At 44.9% G+C, this 18,053-nt stretch overlaps 1 protein-coding gene across 1 annotated transcript in view; it reads left to right on the forward strand.

The window, feature by feature from the left end:
- FGFRL1 (fibroblast growth factor receptor-like 1) overlaps positions 1–18,053 on the forward strand; it is a 258,172-nt gene that overhangs the window by 80,101 nt on the left and 160,018 nt on the right. Inside the window, exon 2 of the mRNA XM_009331910.1 lies at positions 826–935. Within this exon, the coding sequence (XP_009330185.1) occupies positions 826–935 (110 nt within the window). The remainder of the gene's footprint in view (positions 1–825; positions 936–18,053) is intronic.

An 18,053-nucleotide genomic window follows, 5' to 3' on the forward strand; every position in this document is an offset into this window, starting at 1 on the left:
TCCCTCCCTCCGTACCGGCTCCCCGCTGCAAATTGGGAAGCTAATGGCAAAGCGTCCGTATTTGCTTTGCTGGATGCTGTGCGCGGGTTGTTGTGTGTCCTGGGGGCACGGAGTGTTTAAACCGGGGAGTTTACAAGGGTGAGGAATTCAGACAGTGTTTAGAGAGTGAGAGTTTTAGGAGAAGAACAGGGTGTAATTAACGTAAACCTGATCTACCCCGCGTATCACAGCGAAGGCATCTTCAAGAATCTGGATAATTAAGTGCGGTTTTGCTTTGGGACGCACCTCTGGAGCACACGGGAACAAGTGGGGCTCGGGGGGGGGGGGGGGGGGAGAAGAAAGGAAAAATCAGTGCTGTTCAGAGAAGTTGCGGAGCGGAGGAAGGCGCGTACCCAGAGCGGAGCCTGTCTGAGGGGCACTGAAGCAGCAACACAAAGTTTTCTGGGAGAGGTAACATTCCTCCTCCCCCTTCCCCAAGTTCCTCCGCAAATTGTTAACCTGAAATCTTGTTTTATGGCCACTTGCTAGAGTTTTGTTTGCCTTCCAGACTGGTTCTGTACAGGATACCAAAGAATTATGCATTAACTGTAAACTTAGAGGAGCTTACTGGCCTCAGTGGGTTCTTGATTTATATCAGGCTAAAGCAGAGAGGAGGGCAAAGTTTTACTCGCTGAGCGCCAAGGAATGAATTACAAGTACGTTGCTCTTTCATTTGCTCTTTCTGCTCTTAAGTCTTCGCAATAGGCTTTAAAACTCTGCAAAGTTGTGGGTTGTTTGGGGTTTTTTCCCCAGTAATTATTCTGCTCTCCTTTTTCCTGCCTCCAGGTCTGAGAGGACGGTAGCCTGCACGATACGGAGGGATCTGGTTTTCAAAATGGAATTGCAGCTCGTGCTCCTTTTTGCCGGGATAATTGTGTTTTCGGACTCGGCGAGAGGTAAGGAGATCGCGCTTGCTGCAAACACTTTGCGACTCGTACCCTTCCCTCAGCTCCGCTGGGCTCGTGCTCCACAAACGCCCGCGGTGCCCTCGGAGGGACCCCGTAAGGGAGTTGCTGTCGTCGCGGACTCGTCCCCTGCACGTTGCTTATCTGCGGAGGGGTGCAGGCTCGTGCCCACGTGTGGTGCCTCCTCACCTGTGTGTTTCGGGGCCATCGGTTTGGATGGAGTGCGGTCGCTCCGGGTTTGCTGAGGTCTCTTAGGTGCAGGTGAACTTCCAGCGGCTTTTCTCATGCATGTGTAAAAATACGTGGACAATTTTAAAGAAAAGCAACTGCATTCCTCTGTGGATCAGAAATACCCCTCCCCTCCTGTAATCCCTCCAGCCTCTGCCCTGTATATTCCCACTAGCAAACTAAACAAACACATCCATTAACTTCCTCGGTGACAGACAAATGACAGTTCCCAACAGTGAGAGCGTATTTTAACGCTGGGGCTCCAGCAGTTGATCAGATTTCAATAAACAGGTTACCCTACCAGAGGCAAATTGAAATACATTGACCTGGGAGTGACAGGGGGGTGTACGTGGAAAAAAAAAGAAGTTTCTTTATGGGAAGGTGCTTTAAGCAAACCCCTGGGATCAGAGTGGAAGGAGCGGTGGCTTTTCCTCTGCTCTCGCCTGTGTCGTACCTTGGTGGGTGCTGTCCCTGGAAATCCTGAATGAGAAACCATGCTTTCAGCTCCCCAGGCTCTGGTCACAAAGGAGGGGCTGCATTGTTCCAGGAGAATGGGGGTATGGCTTTAGGATGCAGATTGCTCCAGCTGCAATTCCCAACAGTATCAGAGTTGCATGAATTCTTGAAAGACCTTTAAATCACTCAGTGCCATGGAGTTGCGAATTAAAAGGTTTAAACTTGCCCATTGCTTGGGCCGTAACTTGCCAAAAATAAACCTTGGGGGTGAGGGTGGGGAAAGGAGACGGAGAGCATTACTCTAAAAACCCAAGGTTGGGTTGCTTTTTTTTCCTTCTTGGCATTGGCTGCCAAGCAAATATTTTATGGAGGCAAAAGCACTATAAAATGATTTGGCTGGAAGCTGAATGAAAAAGAAAACAGATATAGGCTGTAAGTCCTGCAAGTCTGAATTCCAGGCAAGGTTTACAATGGAGACTCAGTTTAAGTTGTAGGCAATGGGCAGCAGTGTATGAATTAAGATGACCTCATGGATGTATATTATTGCAATGGACCTGAGAAGTTGGTGGAGTTCCGGAAAAGATCTGAAGTGGGCAGGAGAAGACAAAAAGATTTTTGTCTCTGTTGTGAGCCGAGTATCGGCTGCTTTACTGGCTGACCCTGTTTAAATTTGGTTTGCACTTGCCTTGCTCGGTACTCCTTTATTGCCCCTGGAAAATGAAGTGCTATGGGCCGTTGTTCTGTGAAGAAGCGACGGAAAATTAACAGCGGTAATTTCAGGACATCATCGTTTTTCCTATGCAAAGTTCTCTTTAATATAACTTTGATAGGAACATATTGGTAATTGGGTCATTTGAACTCTTTTCAGAGCTGGAAAAATCTGTCCTGCAAGTGGATGGAGACATGGTCCTGGTTATTTAAAATAACGTAGAAATAGGGCCAGGGCCAAACCCATGAAAAAGATCATTCATTCATGTGCTGATATCAAGAGAGGGAAAGTGAAGTAGAAAAAGGTGTCATTGCTGTAAAAAAAAAATAGACAAAATCCTAACATTTAAATCCTGCTTTGCACCTCTTGAGGTTGAGAGTATTCTTGATAACAGAGGACGGAGATGAAAGATCAAACTTGTAAGTGAGCAGAGGTGAGACACTCTCCAGCACGTTGCAGCCTTATTTTGTGCTGTCGAATATCCCCAATTATTAGATGTTTACATTGGGATAATTTCAGATTCTCCGAAAAATGTGCCCAGTTGTTAACGTGCCTGTGGATTTTTTCCGAATGTATCATACGGTGGGTTCGGCCGCTGGAGATGTATAAATGTTACCTGTTTCAGTCGCTCGGGTTTTATAGACAGTCCTTTGGCCAAATCTCAGCCTGAGGTCGCGAGGCTTTACTCCGGAGGAAGAAGGGCTCTTTGTTTTGGCCAAACAGCATTTAATATCTGTATCCTGATTGCAAATTAGACGTGTGTGGCCCAAAGCGTGCCAACGCCTCCTAATCTGAGGCGTCAGAAGTTAAATAGGTGCTCGCTGGCTTGCAATCAAGTGAGGAAGGTGGCTGAAGAGGCTCCTCTGTGAAAGTGCTGGTCCTTCTCTTCTACTCATATTGGGCAAAAGTAGCTTACGCTGGAATTAGGATGTTAGTTTGGCGCCGGCTGATTGCGTGCCTGTGTTCGGGGAAGGGCTGTGCCGTAGTGCATTTGCACAAGGGGGCAGAGTTAAGTTGCCCACGCGCTCCGGCTTTGATATTTCCTGACTGTTGAGTGCTCAGCTGCAATCCTCCATTAAATGTTATGTTGTATTACTTTTACATCTTTATTTAGGTGATGCCTTTTAAGGCGAAGGGCCCCGCAGGGATGACTGATTGGGCTAATGATTTTTCCAGGTTCGGAGCTGTGCCTACTGGCTCTGTCCCTTCTTGTGACCCAATGTGTCACACTGCCGATGTACAAAACCCTGCAAAAAAGGGGATATCTTAGGAAACCAAGATAAATTCTTAAGAAAGAGGCAATACATTCAAAGTATCCATACAAAGCGGAGAACAGGTCTGATTTTAGAGGTCCAGGTGCAGAACTCGCTGTGTCTGGAGGGATGAAGGATGAGGTAGCTCTGGCTAAGTTTGAATCAATGCTTTCGGGGCCGAAATTTAAAGACTTTGGCTAAGGACTTGTCTACACCTGCAAATGCACTGGAATAACCCTTCCAAAAAACTTAATCTGGAATAAATCCCCCAGCGACCAATCTCATTCCGGGCTAAGGAGCTCCAGCAGGGAGCCTGTATCAAAAAAGTCTTCCTTGGGGGAGCTATTTTGGTAAATATCCAAGCCCCTTCTTTCCCTTGTGGGTGAAGACAAGAACTTCCGTGTGCACAAAATCCACTCTTTGAGAACAAAACCTGCGTGCTGCGGTTGTCTAAGAGGGACTATGCCTTCCAGCTGACAGCCAAGGCGTAGGGCGGCAGCTTCAGCCCGGTTGCCAGCTGCACTGGATAGTGGCAGCCCCGAACCTGGGATAACGGTGCAGGTCTGGTGGCTCGTCCCTCGTGTCACTCCATTCCTGTTTTCTCCAAGCAGCCCTATACTGGGCATAAAAGTCCTCAGCGTTCTGCCCTGGCCCTCCTCCGCGGGGATGAATGCCATCTTGGGTCACTAACCTTTAGTGACTATGTCCTGCAGCAATGTAGCTCCTACCACTCCACACCTCCGGTTGGATACAGGTAATACAATCTGATACTTTCCTGCCTATGTTATCTCAGTGACACACAACGCAATATTTGTTCCAAATCTGTCAAGTTGCCATCGTATTCGCGTTGGTGACCGTATATGGTAACGTTGGGATGTGCTTGCCTTGGTCCCGTGGCTTAAACAAGATTTCATATGGTATGTTTAGAATTTTTTGGTAAAAGCAGTAACAACCCTCCTGTTAGCGAGTAAACTGATATTCTGCTGGAAACTAATTAGTTTGGATGTTGATTTCATTTTCTGTGCATTGCGTAGGGAGGGGAAGAACGGGACCTTAATTGCTTTCTGCTCCGGCACCTCTGTGCGACGCTTGGCTTGCAAACCTGGTTGATGCCTGCTTTACAGGGAATTTTCTGATAGGGCCACCTCAAAATTCAACGGTTTCGTGCAGAAATAATGTTATGCGCCGTTTTTGTTTCTCTGAATATTAGAGAAAAGGGAATAGGACGCTAGAAAGTTTTTTTTTTTGGTTTGGTTTTTTATTTCTTGGGAGATGTGTTCTTCATTCTGGTGAACATAATTACCATTCTGTAACTTTGGGGTTTATAAGAGTGAATGGTAGTAAACGTGGGAAAGATATTATCATTACTTATGAGAGAGATGGTTGTTGGCTTCTGTTTTACTCCTTTATTCTTGCTGAATGGTTGTTACCAGAAATAACGATTAGGTAATTTCTCACTTGTGAAAGAGAAACATATCCAGATCTAACAGCCTGATTCAAATTTTATGTAAGTCACTGCACATCTTCTGGTTAAGTTTGGGGCATTTTTTGGATCGTGCTCTTGGGGAACTTGCTCATGAACAATCTGTCAGCATGACTTGTACCTAGAGTCAACATGACGATCTAAGAAAATCCTGGTTATTTTTTTTTAAACCCCGGTTCCTCCCTTCTTCTGAGGCTGTCGACCGCTTTAAATTGCGGCTAAGTTTAAACATAAAACACAGTGTGTGTCATACTGGAAAATTAGGGTTGATTTTTTTTTTTTTTTTTATTAGGAATATTACAAAACTCGGCAAATTGCTCAAATACATTTAGATTTTCCTTAAAGTTTTTATAACTTTGTTTTCCAAGTCCATGTTTCTTTGACTTTCATTAGAAGACGCAAGCAGCAAGTTAAAATACGTCTTTTCTGTGATGAACTTGTACACAGCAAAGGCTAGACTCCAAAGTCTGACTCTTAGCCACAGAAGAAACTTTCATGTGCCATGAAAGGTGGTGCTTGAGAAATTACAGAAAAATGGTTCTTTCAGGAAAAAAGTCATTCAAAACCAAAAAGGCAAAAGTGGCGCTTGCTAGCAAGTAGGAACCCGCTTTTCAAGGTTTGGGACTATTGGTACTAATTTATTAACTAAAGATGAAGTTTGTCATCTGGCATGAATCGGCTGATAGAGCTGATCTTTTCCAATGACCCGTCTGATAATTCCTTTTTGAGCGGCTGTCTTGCCACGAGCGATGCTGGTACATCTGGGGGCAGAATACTCGTTATGGAATAGCGTGAATGGTCACTGTCTGGCTGTGCATTTTTGGATTAATTATTGGAAGAGATAAAAAATTTCCACTGAGAGGGGAAAATAATAATGCAGAGGTCTTCTTGTGCCTAGTTTGAATTAAAAAAAAAAACCCCACCACCAACAACCTTTAGTCGTAGCTTTATTTATTCAGTGGGAGTAGAACCAGTGCAGCTTTCTGATTTTCCTGAGACGTGAAGCTCCTACTTGTGTCTGCAGTGGCTTGTAAAATCATGCTGCTCAAAGGGTCTGTGCAAATGTATCCCATAATTACAGGAGTCGCTGGAACTGCTCCTTTCTCCCTTTTCTTTCATTAACCTGCTCATTTTGTCTTGTTTCAAGGAGTTTGTCTTTCTTCTGACCTCTTCCTGTGTTTTCTGGTGGACTGCTCGAGCTGAAATGCATTTGGTCTTGTTTTGGACATTTAATTTGGATTTCTATTCCTTTTCTTGTTCTCTGTAATCAGCCTTGACTTGGAGCTTTCTCTAATAATAATGCCTCCATACGTATTTAGTTGTATTGACCTGTCCTAATCTTTTGCACCAAGGTGGAACATTTTTGGTCATATAAGGGACTTTTTTTAAGAGTAGAGCCAGTGTGAATGTAGAAGTTGCAAAGACTACTGTCTGATGCAAGCCTATTGAGTCTGGTGCTCGTTCGTAGCAGCCGTGGTACTAAGGTAAAAGAAAAATGTTTCCAAAAGTAAGCTTGAATAATCTGATCCCGCTGCCCCGATGTCGTATGAGACACACAGATGCAGCCCATGCCAGTTTTAACAGGTTACGACCCGATTCAGAGCCTGTGAGCGTTGGTGCCGTGACTCCTACTCACTCCCGTGGGCTTTGGATCCATCCCTGAAGGATGATTTACAGAGATTATCTGTGATATCGACCTCTGTATGGATCCCTCATGTATGACAGCAGAAGAGATGTGTGCCAAGTGCGGTATTTTGGATCCTGCCGTTCGCCTGCTTGACCAGATAGCTTGGAATCAATTTTTTTATTCTAGAAACACATTGCTTCTGCCCGCTGCGAGCTCTGGCTGGTGGCTGGAGCATGTGCTGCCAGGGCTGAGAGCAACTTGGAAACTCATTGCTTTAACTTTGGGTGGCTGCAGAGGGGTTTATCCCCAAAGAAAGGGTGCCATTCTACGGGTGGTGTTGCTAGGTGTGGAGGGGCTGAAGACTGGCCTGAGTGTTATTTAACAAGTTAATATATGCCATTTGCTGCTGAATCCATTCACATCTCTGATTTTTTTTAATTTATTTTTTTTTCCCCCCTTCGAGTCAAATAAACATGGGCTGCATGGAGTTTGGTTGGTTGCCCTGATTACACAGTCTCCCCATTGTATTGCAGTAGAAACACAGTATCCAGCAGTGCTGCGAATAACCTGACGTTTTTATTTCATCCCAACCACTCCAATTTTAAGGAAGAAATGCAGCCAATAACTCCAGGCTACTTCTTCCATTAAGTGTTCAAACTTAATTTTGAGCTTCACTAAGGGAAGAAAAATGTAAATTGGGAACAGAGGCTTCTCAGAGCAGGTTAATGTTTCTCAGGACTGCTGCACCTCTATTCTCAGCCTCTCTATGAGTGGTTTCTAGCTTAATGGGACCCAAAACAATTTCTCCTTATGTCTGGTAAATTTATTTCATGAAAGATTTACACAATCTTGGGTGTCCTGTCAAGTGATGAAGTGAGTAATGCAAGAGGTGTCATACCCTCGATGCCACTTGGGTGGTGTTGACTTTAGCGGGTATTTTAGGAGCTGTCAGTATTTGTGCATGTTAGATAAAAACACAGGAACAGCAGACAAATGCAGAAATGCAGACTTAATTTGTGCAATAGGCATTTTTTAAAATTCATATTCTCCTTGCTGGGTTTGCTCGCACATGCCCAGTGAACTGATGACTGTAAGAGTTTGGTACTGGTGTTGTGCAGACCCTTCATGGCAATTGTGGGCTTGCTAGTTCTGCCCGGAACAAGATGTTCGGGAGAGGGGAAAAGCTGGAGGAGGACGTGGAGAGAAATGTAAGCATTAGCCAACCTCCAAGAGAAAATTTAGGCTGGATTAGTGTACTGCTGCTCTTGAGGCCTGGTGCAGGCAAGCCTTGGAAGAGGATCTCAAGTGGGCAGCGTGTGTGTTCTGCAGAGGATGTTGGGAAGTGGCTTTTCCAAATCCGTACTGTGCTGCTCTTTTCACCTGTGTCCTCCCAGGTGCCCCCACGTCATTAGGTATAGGTGTGATGCTTAATTGGCTTTTGACCAATGTGTTACTCTGAGTAGAAGCATTCTATTGTAAAAGGGGGGCTTTGTGGTAGCTAGTATTTTACTACTGCCTTGTACGGATTTAAATCTTCCTTCTTCTAGACAGAAGTGGATGGGGTGAAGCCAAATCAACCCCAAAGGAGGGAGAAGGGACAGTTACTCAGCCCCACCAGCTCCCAAAGCTGAACAAGCCAAACTACTGGAGTCAGGCTGCTGCAGACGCTGGAGCACTGTGAACTGGTTTCTTGTCCTCCTTTTTCTTCTTGACTAATAAATTTGTGTGAGTTGGAGAAATGGAGGAAGCTATTTTTCTCAGCACTTGTTCTCACCTAAACAGATCTGTTAACACTGGTTAAGCAATGACAAGTGTCAGACGAGTTTCAGGTGTATGAACTGCATGTCAAGGATGGAAGGGTTAATGAATAACAGGGTAAACCTCTGGACATTGTGGCATATCTCCCCAGGGATACTGCAGGCTCTCTGTGGAAGGAAGAACGCTTGTTTGGCATTGACCAGTTGATGTAAAGCTGGTGGCTAAAACTCCTTCAGAGTGTGGATACCCTTCTGAGAGAGGATGCTATGAGCCGTCTCACTCACCTTCTGGGTGGATCAAAACCTTTCATGTTCTTCTGCAGATTAACGCAACATTTTGGTGGTAATTACAGTGTCTCTTTAGCCAGACAAGTAATATTAGGAAGTGTTTAATGTATTTTTGGGCAGTTTAAAGTGAGAAACTGGGAGAAGAGTTGCCAGCTCCACCAGCGTATGGAGATCAGGCTTTGTGCTCTGACAAGTCCTTTCATATTTTAATATTCAGGGTTGGATATTGCTCTCCATTACAAAGGTGGTAGTCCCACTAGTTCGGTGAGTTGTGGCTGAGTAGCTGTGAGTAGTATTTAAATTTATAATCCTAGCAGAGAGCAGAAACTGGGGCCTTGTAAGACCAGGTTGTGTTTCAGTTCTGTACAGTGTGGCATCAAGCCATGGGAGGGTTCATCGTCATCTGCAATAGTTAATATAAAACTAGATTAACAGATCAGAGCTGATGAGTATCTTTCCTCCTCCTGGTATTCACAACCGATCAGAAATGCAGTATTGCTGGGGTTAATTTCGTTAAGGGCTAATGAGAGTGGAGCTTTCAACTTAATCATAGCCAGGACAGGTGTTTACTTTTCCTTGACAGGTTTGATTGACAAGGAATCGTAAACCTATTAGGGAGATATTTGCATATGCGGGGGAACTGTCTTTGGACAGTTGATTTCTAATTGCTGGATTTGTTATCTGAAAATGTTTGCCACTGCTCTCAGCGCACATCTATTGTTTCTGGGATACAAAGAGACACAAAGAAGTGGTAGAGGCTAGTCAGAGCATCTTGCTCAGGGGCTGGAGAAACCATAAGGTGGGGATGGGTCAGTGTTTTATCTAGCCCAGAGCAAGGTCCTGCTTGTATCACTAAGGCAGAATGCTTTTCCTGATTCCTTGCTTGCTCAAACAGGGGTAGGCCGGAGGATCTGGAGGATTACGAGCAGTATTTTGTGACAGTGCTATATACAGGATTAATCCTGGCATTGGAAGTTCATTGGAAACACCGGAGTAGTTCCTTTTCGCAACTGGTAAAGTAGCCTCAGGATATTTAACTTGAAGTTCCATTCAGGGCTCTTTTCCCCGTGAGTACTCCTGTTGGGAGGAGGACTGTAGATTCACAGGGATGGGAATCTGTCCCTTTTCCCCATGTTTTACCACTGATCCCAAGGAAGAAAACAGCAAGGTGCTACTCAAAAGTAGTTACAGCAATAGACCTGTATGTTTATAATAATTATTACTATTTACTGAGAGTTTCCAGTGAAGAAAAAAAAAAATATAAAAAAGAGACCCAAAAAGTGCTGCTCAGCATAGGCAGCGTTCCTCTTCTAGATAGTGTCAGGAGAAAAAGCTTGTCTTTCTGAAGACCACAGACTAGCTAAGTGGAGTTTGAGGCTTATTTTTCTTTTATCCTAGAAAATCCAATAAATCCAGTAAATTCTTTCAGTGTGGTCTTCCAAGAGTTTTTCAACTTTGTCTGACTCACAGATTATTTGAGTGCCATTATAGACTAGGGGTCAAGCAAGTTAATTCCCAGAACAGTATGCTGCCCTGTTTTCAAACTGTGCTAATCAGGGTTTTGAGTCAAAGCATGGTAGTTTGCTTAGCGAAATTATTTTCCTGTTAGAAAATTACAAATAGGGTCTGACTATTCATATTGGCTTCAGTCACCAGAGCGCTCACGTCACATGCGGAGCAAAGCCCCCGGGGATGTACTTGCCATGGATCAGGGCACCGGTGGGGGCTCATTTCCCAGCTCCCAAGATTGAACTTGTGAAAACAGGTTGAAACCTTAAAAAAAAAAAAAAAAGAAATTGTTATGGTCGCATTTACACCTCCAGCGGGATGGAGGGAGGGCGGGCTGCATGGAGCCTATCCGAGCTGAAATGTGAATGTCCCTTCCCAAAGGAGACATTTGGAGGAGTTATTTGGTTACCTCTCCCCCTCACCTTTTTGTAATTGACTCTTGTTTACTTTTTCCTCCTCCTTTCCCAAAGTTTATTACCACTGTTTATGTGGAGGAAATGAATTAACATAATTTACTGTTTTTTAGAACAAGACACATTCCCTGCATGTACGTATACACACGCTCGCAGTCACCCTCCCAGTGCTGTGCAGAGGAGCGTGTTTACAGAGTCTGGGTCCATTTAGGGAGAACAATACCCTGATTATGGAGGGCAGCCTTTTATTCCCAGAAACCAGAAGGAACCATTCGCTTCAAGCAGCTACTGCCCCTTGAAGGTACAGGCGGCGCGAGCTGCTGGAATGGGGAGAATAAATCTGTTGTGGACACAAACCGGCAGCATTGTTCTCTGCGGAAGTTGATTTAGGGGTGGGGGTGAGAAATGGTCTTGGGACAAACCAAGTGCCAAGTTTAAGATCTACTAGCGTGCAGAGAGACGTTGTGGCTTCCAATTTAATTTCCAGGTAATAGCTGTGAGACTTCACAGGGAATTATTTGGTGCTTCCTGAGCTGGCAAGGAGCTGGGGAGGTTGTGTGGAAAGAAGATGGTAACTGAACCTCCAAGTGTTTTTGGATGGCCTGAGCTGGGTTGAAAGGTGCTGTTATGTATGAAATGCCGGTCACTTCTAATTGCAGTCATGCACCTGTGCCTGGTAGATAATGCTGGAGCCATGTCATATGGAGCATTTGCTTCACATAATGTTGGGAAAGGTCAAGCACTCGATTTCTGTCCTGCTAAGCTGGGTCATTAGTGGCACAAATAGGACCCCTCTTCCTCTGCCTGACTACAGCTGCTCGGATCCTGGCAGTAAATGCTTCTCAGGTGTGATTTCACGGCAGCTGAAGATGACTGAAGTTGACCCCATCACCATCCTCATCCTGTCCTTGTCCTGCTCTGCTTCCAGCCTCGTAACGCCCTTGTGCCAGTGTGAGAGCTCTTCTGACCTTGCTGTTGGGTGTTTTGGGGAGCTAACCTAGGCAGGAAGCCAACCTGGAAAAAAATGTCCTGAGTTAAATTGTTATAGGAGCATGACCTGAGCTCGTGGGATATCGCAGTGTGACCACAGGCAGCAAGTCCTTTCTGTTTCCACTTGTGGCAGGAAGGCTCAGTACTTTGGAGGACTAAGCATTTATGTGAACATTTGTAAAATGACTCTTTGGGAATGTAAAATGCAGCAGGGTCCACATTGCAAAATGTAGCATTGCCCGAGGGCAGTGAAAGTGAAGACTGGAAAAATCAGATTTGGATCCTGGGTCCTCCCTTGGTGGATTCCATTGGGAAAAAGTGTTTACTACTCTGGTAGAAACTTCTTATCCAGAAGTGGTTTGGGCCATTCTGAACAGGCAGTAATTATTCCCCATTGACTTTTGCTCTTGGTTCAGCTCAGTCAGAGGGTAGCACATCTCTGACCCATTTGTACTGGGAGATTCCAGCTTTCACACTCCTTATCACAACAATTTTCTGTTTGTCTCAGTGTTCCCTTGAAATTTTGAGTGCTTTATAGGGAAATGGGAATCTTCCTTCCTCTGTCCTCTGCTTTTGGCTTCTGAGGGAGAAGGATTATTTTGGGGAGCTGGGAAATGGCAAGTTAATGCTGCAAGCATTTGCTGGCCCTCCTATGGCATTGCCTGCTGCAAGGAAGGAGCTGCTCCATCAGGAGCAAAGATGGGCTGCAACCAGCGCTGCTGGTGATCGAGTTCCCTCCGGTCCAAGCACAGTGTGCATCAACTCTGGTGTCAAGGTGAATGTGGTACGTCACCAAGGCCCGAGAGGGAGCCAGGTTGCCCCCGCAATCTTGGCTTTGTCTCTGTGTGGACTTCTGACTACTGGCATGGCTTCAGGGGGTTGCAAAAATAAGGCAGAGAAAACAACTTGTGCAAAATACTCCCTGCGGGTGAAAATATTTTTCCAGGGGAACACAGCCAGTAGGCTAAACAGGTAAAGCCGCAGGGCTGCATTAACAACACTTTTAGGGGTTTTCTGGAGGGGGGGTGTTTATGTTGGCCTGTGAGGCGTGGTGGGTGAATTCTGGCTGGGGATGATTGACGCATGTCTAACGTGATGAACCATGACCCTGCACCCCAGAGAAACTATGGCTTTCGCTTGCCCGTTGATCTGTCTGGTTTTTTTTGTAGAGAGGGGAAGATCCTGGTGCATGTCCCAGTACCCACAGAAGGATGCTGGGGTTACTTTGTGTTGGAAGACTAAACTCTGGCACATTCAGGAAGATCAGAACTTGGTACTAAATAATTATAATTATCCCAAGGCAGCAGGGATGTGGTTTTTTTTTAAATACCCTTTAAAATCTGCCAGATCTTCTCAGGCCTGGACGATGCGAGAAGGGCGAGCGCCGGTTCCCATGCCGGCTCATGGACCACAATAAGGGCAATAACCACTTCAGATCCATCCCCACGTCTGTGTCACTGTCATGGCTTTCTGCTGCGAGTGTGAGGGTGTGCGGTGATCTGTGGAAAAATATGAATCTTGGCAGCAGTCCCCGATTCAAAATATCTGGGAAACACTGAGCCGGGAGGTTGAAAATACATCTTTGGGGTTTCTTTGTCCAGAAGGAAAAACAGCATTGAACTTTCACTGAGACAAATGCTTGAAAGAAAAAAAAAATGTGCAATGTAGAATTGAAAGGGAACAGCTTAGTTATCAGACACTAATTGAAATAACAGCAGAGAGGAACAAGCCTGAATGAATTTTAATAGCCTCTTGACTTGGATTGCATACTTCCATGCGCTTTCCCTTTTACCTCTGCAGGAGTAATGCAGATGCTGTACTAAATGCAAAAAAAAACCCCAACCAGCAAACCCAGTAACTTGTCTGAGGGAGATGAAAAATGCAGCAAAGTAATTGAATGAACTTTCTGCTGTAAGTATCCCAGCCTTCAAACTGGAGCAGGGCCTTCTGTCCGTGGCATGTGTTGGAGGGTATTTTGCTACAAGACAGAGATATTAAGGCAGAGCTGGAGGAGGACTGCAGCGTCTAAAATATTTAATATTGCTCTTGGAGAGCAGGTCAGCAAACGAGCAATGGTTTTGGTTGATACAATGAACACAGCGTAAGGCAAAGTTGTTTTTATAGCTGGTGTGATTTTTTTTTTTCTTTAGTATTGGGGTTAGTGCCTGGAAGTCCTAATTGTACCAAAGCCCTGTTGTTTTGTTAAGGGCTGTGAAACCCAGAGCGAAAGACAGACCGCTACAGTCTTAACTGCAAGGTACTAGCAGCTCTTTGTATAGAGACTTTGTTTTACTCTGACAAAGGCTCCCTCCGAAAACCAGACCCATTGGTCAGCCGAGTTTTACTTTACCCGCGTAAACCTGAGAAAGGTGAGATCCTCTATTTGCCTACAGTGCCCTGTGCAAAGCAGACGTTGCCCCGATAAGGATTTCTTGCTGCTGCTACGATACAGACCCACACAACCCGTGATATTGTGCCCAAACCCTGGGCAAGTGCCCAAGGCAAAACAGATGCAAAGGTATCGTTCATGCACAGGCTGAAGGGCTTGTGCCGCACACCCAACGTGGTTTGTATGCGTGAATCACAAGCCCAGCCTTCCCCTCTCTGCTGAGTACAAACTTCATCATTGACTTGCGGGAGAGCTAGGCATTACACCATGCTTATTTTTTATAGAAACAACCATCAAAAGTCCTCAAATGAAAAAAAAAAAAAATACAGAGGTTATTCAAGCATTATTATTATTATCATCATCATCATCAAGGTGTTTTCATGTGTGCTAACAACAAGGTCTGACTGCTCCCAAGCGTTGCTCCACATCCTGCTGGAGGCCAGCATGGGTTTCTGTTCCCTCCTGGAAAAGTGCAAAGAAAAGCCAACCTAAAATCTGGGGAAGGGAAGAGAGTTGAGAAAGGCAAATTTTCACACAGGCACAGAAAAAGAGGTTCTTCCAAAAGATTTTGTTTTGCTTGGAAAGGCTTGTGGTGGTTGTTGAAAGGGCATTTCAGTGGAAAAGGGCCAAGCAGCCCTAGGCAGAACCAACACCCTCAATTGAGAAAGATTTTTTTTTTTCAAACAGCAGTACTGTTAAGAAGTAATTAAAGTCAAATAAAACAAGGAAAATAGTGTATGACACATCTATTTAAATTCATCCTTGTTTAAATCCATTGAAACCCCTGTAGCATGACACTGGAGACACGCAAGGGGAAGTACAAACCCAAGTATTTCAATGCATTTTTGCAACTACAGAAGTTTCTGATCTCAGACACCATTTTTACCAAGTGTTTAAGCACATACTTAATTTCAAGCACCTGAGAATCGCTTGTATTCCAAGAAACACTTGCTGAGGACCCCTTACACAGTGTTATGCTTATGTGAAATATGGAAGACCTAAGCATAGGCTGAAGTGGTAGCAATTATTTCACAAGGATTCTGACACTGGGTTTTTCCCCTTAAAATTATTTTTCTGGGCTCATGGAAATTGGGAAATAACTCAGCTGTCAGTTGAAGAAAGGAGAAACTAACCCACAAGATTTCAGCCTCGATGATTTTGAAGGGTACATAGAAAATGTGAGTTGCATAGACCAACCTTGTTGGCTGGCTGAGACACCAGAAGGGAAATAAAGAAAGAACCGAAGCAAATTTTACATGACTCCTCTAAACCAGTCCTGTTATTTTGGAGACTGCTTTATAATTTTTGAGTGCTAGGGGCGGGCAGTGCCCCTAAGAGTGCTGTCGTGTAAGGGCCTGAGCCTGGTCATGCAGATACCCTCCACACTTGCAGTTCCCTTTGCTTCGTTCCTCTACTTCCCCTGCAATGTTGTCTTGGGTAGAACTTAAAAAATAAAAAAAGAAAAGAAGAAAAAAAAAAGAAAAAAGGACATTTTGGGGGCCCAGCTGTGTCACTTCAATTTTTGCTAGCTGTTGAGAAAGATTTGTGAGGACTTTCTGGGGGAGAAAGGGTCGGGTCAGAGGTAGAAAGCTGCTCACCCTCTACCGGAGGCGTTTATAATGCCAGGGCAGCTCCTCAGGGAGTGTCTGTCTGTCCGTCCTTCCCTCTGGGGTTGACAAGAGGCAGATGACCTCCCCCCAGCTGTTCCCTCTGCCACGTTACAAATGAGATGCTGAAAAGCAGCCCTTGGCCTTGAGACAGCTCTTCTCTCTCTAGCTCATTCTACCCATCAATTAATGTCAAGCAAAGGTGTTTTATAACTATTTTATAACTTTTTCAGGAGCGGGAACCTCACGCCCTTGCAAAGGAGAAGTCCAACTCCTGTGCGGGGTGGCTGCCAAAATCCGTGTGTGGCAAGTTACATGTGAGAGCAAACAGGACTTTGGCTTTTCGTGAAAAAATGCTCCTTAACATTCAAATTCTTCCGTGGAGACTTTATCCAAAAAGAACATCTTTGTTATAGGTGAGGGTGGGGAAGACCAACATCTTTATCCTTCCCCGTCAGGACAGTGGTACTTAACGCTGGTGTCGGATGTGATCTTCTGTCTTCTTCCATTTCTGATGCACTTTGAAACCTGGTACCAAGAGATGGTGGCTTTGCCTGGATTCCATCACTCCCTAATAAGAGCAAGCAGCATTTCGAGTAATTGTTCACCCTTGTAGCTCTTGGCCTGTGCAATGGGTGTGAAGTGTGAGGAGTGAATTATGAAAAATAATTAAAAATCATATGTGGCAGCGTATTTCCTGACAGAGAATGGCGAGACGATGGCGGAGGCTTTCGGGCCGTCTCTTACCCGCTCACCCTCTCCTCTTGTACCAACTTCCAGCAATTTGGCTGAGTGTTTTCTTAGGAACGAGCTTCCACCCAAAGGCTACTGAATTTTTCTTAAATGCCGGTTTCTGTCGGAGCTGATAAGGCAGCAGCCAGCCTGCAAAGATAACGCAGGGTGTCGAGGCTTCTTGGGTTTGTCTTTATTTGGATTTTTTAGCAAGTATTTGACACACACTGAGAACTGTCTAGAGACTTTGGGTTTGGTGGGTCCCCCCCCTCCCTTCTCTTTGTCCTTGGTCTCAAAATGCTTTTAGGGTGGTTTGGGAGAGGGAAAAAAAAAGCATGCTAATGGAGCTGGTGAATTAGCGGTGTTTACTGAAGGGAACAGGGAAGGTGGGCAGCCAGGGCTGTACGACGAAGGAGGCTCTGTTCTTTGCTCTTTTGATGGCTCCAGTTGGAAAATATTGCCCCCAACCAGAGTTTAAAGGGGGTGAGGAGCAACACAGAGTCACCCTAAATACCCGGTCACTGGCAAAAATGTGTCACGGTGTAGGAAAGCTTGTGATTAATTGTCTTTTCAACTTCCCCCCCACTCCAGCTCCCCTTCTCCCAAAACATTATCCCTGTTTGGGCTGCTGGCTTTTGTTAACCTGCAAGGGAGTGTTTACACTTGGCTTATGTTAACCAGAAAGGAAACTTTTCCAGCCAAAAATTGATTTACCTGCTGATGCTAATGACTTCGTTACAGGGAGCCTGGTGAGCAAGACAGATGTGGACAGAAAATGCAGCCCAGGCCCTTATGCAAAGATGTCTTCTGTTGCCCTTGGAGTGCGAGATTAGCATCCGTTTTCAGCCTGAGCAAGCCCTTAGTGATGTAAGGTGTCCACCCATGCTCGCATCTTTGCTGTGACCCTGTGGCATCCCCAGCTTGGCCTCTGTCTGATGCAACTCTGTGGATGGTTGCATCGTGGGACAGATTGGGACAGATTAAGACAGAGATCTGGCTAGAAATCCCACCAAAAAAAAAAAAAGGAAAGAAAGTCATGGCACAGCCCTATAGCACTGGATTTTATATACCTGGCTGTTGCTTGTGGCACCCCTCAGGTGGTTTGTACAAAGCATGCTGTTATTCACTGATATTTAATATTCATTGTTTTCTCAGCGGTGTTTCACCATGGCTGGAATTACGACACCAAACACCAAGTCCCATTTTCAAGTTCAATGCAATTTGTGGGCATGCTTTAATTAAGCTTCACAGCACTGCTTGGAGGAACATATTTTATGCCTACAGTATTGTGCAGGCAACCTCATAGAGACGGTCAGGAGCAGTATGGGAACACAGTGTTTTTGTTACGCGCTTCTGCCCAGCAAATCTTTCTTGCTCTTTAATGTAACCTGTTGCATATGAAATTAATTTCAAATATGCATTTGCTCACAAAGTAGCGTTCTTTGCACCAGAAATCCATAACAGTAGAAGAAACCACTGCCAGATGTCTATATTTATAGAAAACTGGCACGTTCTGTCTGGCGATGACAGAATATTTCAGTGTATTTATGAAGTGCTCATGTTTTTAGAAATATAGAAATCCAGTCAATATCAGTAGAACTATTAATCAGACATCTTGCTTTTTTTTATTTTAACCAGCAAAACATGTTTCTTTAGTTGATGCAGTAA

Source organism: Pygoscelis adeliae, unplaced genomic scaffold (assembly GCF_000699105.1).
Source record: "Pygoscelis adeliae isolate BGI_AS28 unplaced genomic scaffold, ASM69910v1 Scaffold209, whole genome shotgun sequence".
Lineage (NCBI taxonomy): Eukaryota > Metazoa > Chordata > Aves > Sphenisciformes > Spheniscidae > Pygoscelis > Pygoscelis adeliae.